General features: G+C 38.9%; 1 protein-coding gene across 2 annotated transcripts; it reads left to right on the forward strand.

Moving 5' to 3' along the window:
• Positions 1-771: 771 nt before the first annotated feature.
• LOC108342970 (ethylene receptor 2) lies at positions 772-5100 on the forward strand. 2 transcript variants are annotated; one of them, XM_017580925.2, is made up of 4 exons: positions 772-1286; positions 1445-1507; positions 1991-3826; positions 4367-5100. In XM_017580925.2, exons 3-4 carry the CDS (start codon positions 2096-2098, stop codon positions 4907-4909), a joined length of 2274 nt encoding a protein of 757 aa, XP_017436414.1. In that variant the 5' UTR covers positions 772-1286; positions 1445-1507; positions 1991-2095; the 3' UTR covers positions 4910-5100. The 2 variants fall into 2 exon arrangements, with proteins under 2 accessions (XP_017436414.1, XP_017436416.1); XM_017580927.2 differs by lacking the exons at positions 772-1286; positions 1445-1507 and adding an exon at positions 1555-1826.
• Positions 5101-5789: the final 689 nt, after the last annotated feature.

Here is a 5789-nt window from a genome sequence, read left to right on the forward strand (position 1 = left end):
CGTATATAAAAGCGGAAATTGATTTCTTCAGCGAAACGTAAATTAATATTACTACCAATCCATCTACCCCCAACAAACTATTTATCAACTGAACAATATTGGCGTGAGATTCACACATTGTATAATCTAACGCACGTTTTCTGTTTTTCGATTTACACATCTTAAATGTATTGTCACAAGGATCCTAAGAATTTTTGAGAAAATCTATCAAATATGTTATAATAACAGAAATTAAAGAAAAACGTCCAGCAGCAATATTGCATTTAAGTTTTTGTCCGAATTTAATTTATGTCTGTGGAGATGTTCATTTGGCATAAGTAAAAAGTTTGGAATACAAAAAGACTACAGCTTGAATGTAACATTAGTGGGATGTCTTAATCGTATACATGTTTTGGTGCGTGTGAGTTCGCTATATAAAATTTTCTCATAGTGTTTTATAATTTGGGATAACACAATAGCTTGGTCTTATTTTATCCAGGCATGCGGATAATTCTATGTGCGCGACTGAATAAACAAGATGACCCAGCTTTGCATCTGGTAATGGCACGTGGCACCTAATTCGAAACACCATTGCAGGAAAGCATTCTTCTTCTTCTACTCCTACTAGAGAGAGAGAGAAAGAAAGGGAAAGAGGAGGAAACAAGTCGTGGTTCTGACACAAGAAGATCGAACATTGAATGGGGAATTCATAGGAAAATAAAAAGCAATTTTTTATTGAAAATAAGAAAAGTATAGTATAAAAAACGGAGACATGAAGAAAGAGAGAGAAACTGAAAAGGAAAGAGGGTGAAAAATAAAACAAATCTTTTTTGGTGTGACGAGGACGTTTTGGTTCGTAAGAGCGTCCAAGTTCTCTTCATGTAAGAAAGTGGGGTCCCCCTTCTCTCTCCTCTTCTAAATCCCATCCAACTCACCTCTTTCTCCTCTCCCACGAAACAACGGCGCTTTCTCTCTCTACATGGTTTGTGGTTTGGCATTGCCAAATACACAAAGGGTATTGTTCAAAAGGTTAATAAGATTCCCTGCATACGACCGCAACACTTCGTTTTTTTTTTCTTTTCTTCACCTGGGTTTGCCTGTGGCGTAGAGACTGCGTTTTCCTCTCTGTTGTTTTCGATTTTCTACTGGCACTGGTCTTGAGGAGTGGTTTTCCGCAAAAGGGTCGCACCCGGTTTCTTGCTACAGCGCCTCGTGCCACAGTGAAGATGCCCTTTTTTTAATTGATATGTTGGGATTTGGTGGCTCCTTCAAGTGGGTTTCTTTCTTTGGTCTTCCCAATGGTGGAGGTGGGTGCACTTCTTCTTCTTCTTGTTGATTAAACGTCTATAAAGTAATGGACTTTGCTGCTGGAGCCTTTTGATTTGATGCTCAACGAGCTACAGGATATTTGGTTAATGTGTTGTTAGTGAGGGAGGTATCTTTAACACGGTTTTGGTCTTTCCAGGGAAAGGTTAAGATCTGATGGAGGAGTGATGTCTGATTGCATTAAGGGGCTGTAATTCCTCAGGTACTTTTGCCTTTTCTTTTGGACTACATTACTGGGTTTTTGGTGTCTTTTCTTATTTCTTTTTTTCTTTTTTGGTTGGGAGGGGGTTGAAGGAGTATTAAACCTGTTGGACTTTGTTTTTTAATAATATTTGTTTTGGCTTTGCCTCCCCCAGGTTTATAGCTAGCTTGGTTTTCCTGATTCTTTTATTCCTTTTTTTTTATCCTTCTATTTTGCATGGGGTTTTCTTCGATTGGGTTGATGGAAATGTCCTCTTCACCTGTTGGCACTGTATTATTCACTGATTCATACCACTCCATTAATAGGGGCATGAAAGAAGGTGGAAACTGAACTTATGAGAGTGAAATGTTTTAGATCGTTTAATTTAGGAAAAGAGTTAAAGATTTGTTTGTATTTTATAATTTTTCTTGATTTGGATCTCGTGTATTTCCTTTTCCTTGTTTTGGATCTTACTGAGATTTCAATTTGTGTACCTGTTGATAGGGCAATACAATTGAAAGGGAGGAGGTTGGGTGGTCACTGGGGAGTGCTATGGCCCATTAAATTATATCCTTTGATGGATTGAGGAAGCAGCAACATATTGGATCAATGTTAAAAGCAGTGGCATCTGGGCTGTTGATTACCTCTGTCCTCATATGCGTATCTGCTAATGATAATGGATTTCCTAGATGTAACTGCGATGATGAGGCCAGCTTCTGGACTATTGAAAGCATTCTGGAGTGTCAGAGAGTTGGTGATTTCTTGATTGCTGTGGCCTACTTCTCCATCCCCATTGAGCTGCTTTATTTTATCAGTTGCTCAAACGTCCCATTCAAATGGGTCCTGATTCAGTTCATTGCCTTCATTGTACTATGTGGGTTAACACATTTGCTCAATGGGTGGACCTATGGTCCTCACACTTTCCAACTTATGGTGGCACTTACTGTCTCTAAAATTCTCACTGCATTGGTGTCATGTGCCACCGCCATAACCCTCATTACTCTGATTCCTTTGCTTCTTAAAGTGAAGGTCAGAGAGTTCATGCTGAAGAAGAAGACATGGGATCTTGGACGTGAGTTTGATAATATTATGAGGCAAAGGGAGGCTGCAGTGCATGTAAGAATGCTTACTCAGGAGATACGCAAGTCACTGGATAGACACACTATTCTGTATACCACTTTGGTGGAGCTGTCTAAAACACTGAGCTTGCAAAATTGTGCTGTGTGGATGCCTAATGTTGATAAAACTGAGATGAACCTTACTCATGAATTAAATGGAAGGAATTTCAATTTGTCTATACCCATTAATGATCCAGATGTTGTGAGAATTAAGGGAAGCGACCGGGTGAATATACTTAGCCCCGACTCAGCACTTGCTGTTGGAAGTAGTGGAGCTTCTGGAGAGGCAGGACCAGTTGCGGCAATCCGAATGCCTATGCTACGTGTATGTAATTTCAAAGGAGGTACACCTGAACTAAGACAGACTTGTTATGCAATATTGGTCTTAATTCTTCCTACTGGAGAGCCTAGATCTTGGAGCAATCAGGAGCTGGAGATAATTAAGGTGGTTGCTGATCAGGTTGCAGTGGCTCTATCTCATGCTGCAATTCTTGAAGAGTCCCAACTTATGAGAGAGAAGTTGGAGGAACAAAATCGAGCTTTGCAACAGGCTAAAAGGAATGCTATGATGGCAAGCCAGGCAAGAAATGCATTTCAGAGAGTCATGAGTGATGGAATGAGAAGGCCAATGCACTCAATTTTGGGATTGCTTTCAATGATACAAGATGATAATTTGAAGAATGAACAGAAACTTATCGTGGATGCAATGCTTAGGACCAGCAATGTCCTATCAAACTTGATAAACGATGCCATGGACAACTCAACTAAGGATGATGGAAGATTTCCTTTGGAGATAAGGTCTTTTGGGTTACATTCCATGCTGAAGGAAGCAGCTTGCCTTTCAAAATGCATGTGTGTTTATGGGGGCTTTGGTTTTATGGTTGAGGTTGAGAAGTCTCTGCCAGACAATGTTATGGGTGATGAGAGGAGGGTTTTTCAGGTGATTCTACATATGGTTGGGAATCTACTACAGCACAACCACGGGGGAGGGATCCTAGTATTTCGGGTTTTTGCAGAAACTGGAAGTCAGGGAAGAAGTGACAAAGGGTGGACAGCCTGGAGACCAAGCTCTTCTAGTGGTGATGTAAATATTAGATTTGAGGTAGGGATCAACAGTAGTGATTCTGAAGTGGGGAGTTCGTCAGGACTTGGGGGTAGGAATTATAACAGTGATAGAGTTGGCGGCAGATTGAGCTTCAATATTTGCAAGAGGGTAGTGCAGGTGAGTGTCTTGAAGCTTATGTATGCTTGGATATAGTGAATGCATTAACACACTGATTTACAATGAGTAGTATTTTTCAGATTTTGGTGAGAATCCATTTTATGCAGTTCTTCAGTATCCAAATCTAATTTTTCCTTTTGTGAGCCTTTAGAAGATAAATTCATCAGGAGGATGGTTGTTTACACCTCTTTATATAGTTTGGTGTTACAGAAAAACTGAATTTGGTTATTTTGTTTGAAATTTTCATTGTTTGTTTTCTCTCTTGCTTGAAATGTTTTAGGTAAAGCCGTGGGAGATTGAAGGTAATGCATGTTGATATTATTATCTACAGTGATATAATCCTTCAACTGTATTTTCCTTCTTGATGTCCTCGAATTCCCTCAATCATTTAGAATTCATTATATGAATTAGAGCGTAGTTTTCTACTTTCTTCAGGATTTGAATTATGTAGTGTTGTTTTATTCAGCGTGGACTGTATTCTGTGGTTCTTTTTCTTGCGTTGAATTGGTACTAAATTTCTTTCTATGATGTTAATTTCAGTTGATGCAGGGGAACATATGGTTAGTACCTTGTGCTCATGGTTATCCTCAAAGTATGACACTTCTTCTTCGGTTTCAATTACGACCATCCATTACCATAGCCATCTCTGAGCCTGGAGAAGGTTCAGAGCGTACCGATTCGAATTCAATGCTGAGAAGTCTGCAAGTTCTTTTAGTGGACAATGATGATGTAAATAGAGCAGTGACCCAAAAATTGCTTCAGAAACTAGGTTGTGTTGTAACTCCAGTTACTTCAGGATTTGAATGCCTTACTGTCATTGGACCTGCTGGATCTTCCATTCAAGTCATTCTTTTAGATCTTCACATGCCTGATTTAGATGGCTTTGAAGTTGCCACGAGGATTCGGAAGTTTAGAAGTGGAAATCGGCCAATGATCGTAGCCTTGACTGCAAGTGCAGAAGAAGATTTGTGGGACAGATGCATGCAAGTTGGTATCAATGGAGTTATCCGAAAACCAGTTTTGTTGCAAGGAATTGCTAGTGAACTCAGAAGAATCCTGATGCAGGGAAATAATATCCTGTGAGAATGGAGGGTGCAAGTTGTAACACTTAAGCATAAAGTATTTAAGTTATTTTAAGGCACATTCTTGGTAGAATTAGAACACAGCACTCTTTGACTCTCCCTCGTGCTAGCAATTTTCAGCTTAGAGATGTTATTATTATACACACGATTTTCATAAGAAAAAAAATGGTATACAGATTAGTTCCTTTCCAATGTCTTTACGTTGTTATTGCCATGTATGTAGTTTCAAATCTAGTACTTGCATCTTCCCATTATAGGGTGTGCTGGAACTCATTCTTTTAGATTAGTATCTCGTAAGAGCTCTTGAAAAAACTGTTTGAACATGTTAAACCATTCGTTTCTTGGACTGTTTAAGTTCTATATTTGTTTGTGAAAATATGTCTGCCAGTTACCATATACTATATATGTCAGCTTGAGATTTGAAGCAAACAAATATATATATACTTTAAAATGCACACCTTACTTTTACCAGTGAACGTTATAATGAATGATGAAAAGTAGATGGTATTAAATAACGTAACACAGTAATGAATGTCTTGCAGTAATAGGATGATAAAAAATGGCATGAAAATGTCTGAAGGTTGTGCCGTCAACATTTGGCACGCAACGAGAGGGACAGGCTTTAATAACTAACAGAGTTGGATATTTGGTCTGAGATTATCGAAATGAATGAGGCAAAAGTGGTGGAAAAAGAGAAAAAGAAACGTAAGAGTGTTGAAGTTGTAGTGTTGGTGCAGGTGCGTTTGCAAAAGAGGGAAAGTTTTATTGGGTTGAGAATCTGTAATCGGTTTCTCTTGGAGAGAATTATATAAACTTGATTCCAGGTATGGGCCAGATATTTTTGAAGTTGAAACCATGCATGAATCTGAGCACGTACCTAG

Source organism: Vigna angularis, chromosome 3 (assembly GCF_016808095.1).
Source record: "Vigna angularis cultivar LongXiaoDou No.4 chromosome 3, ASM1680809v1, whole genome shotgun sequence".
Lineage (NCBI taxonomy): Eukaryota > Viridiplantae > Streptophyta > Magnoliopsida > Fabales > Fabaceae > Vigna > Vigna angularis.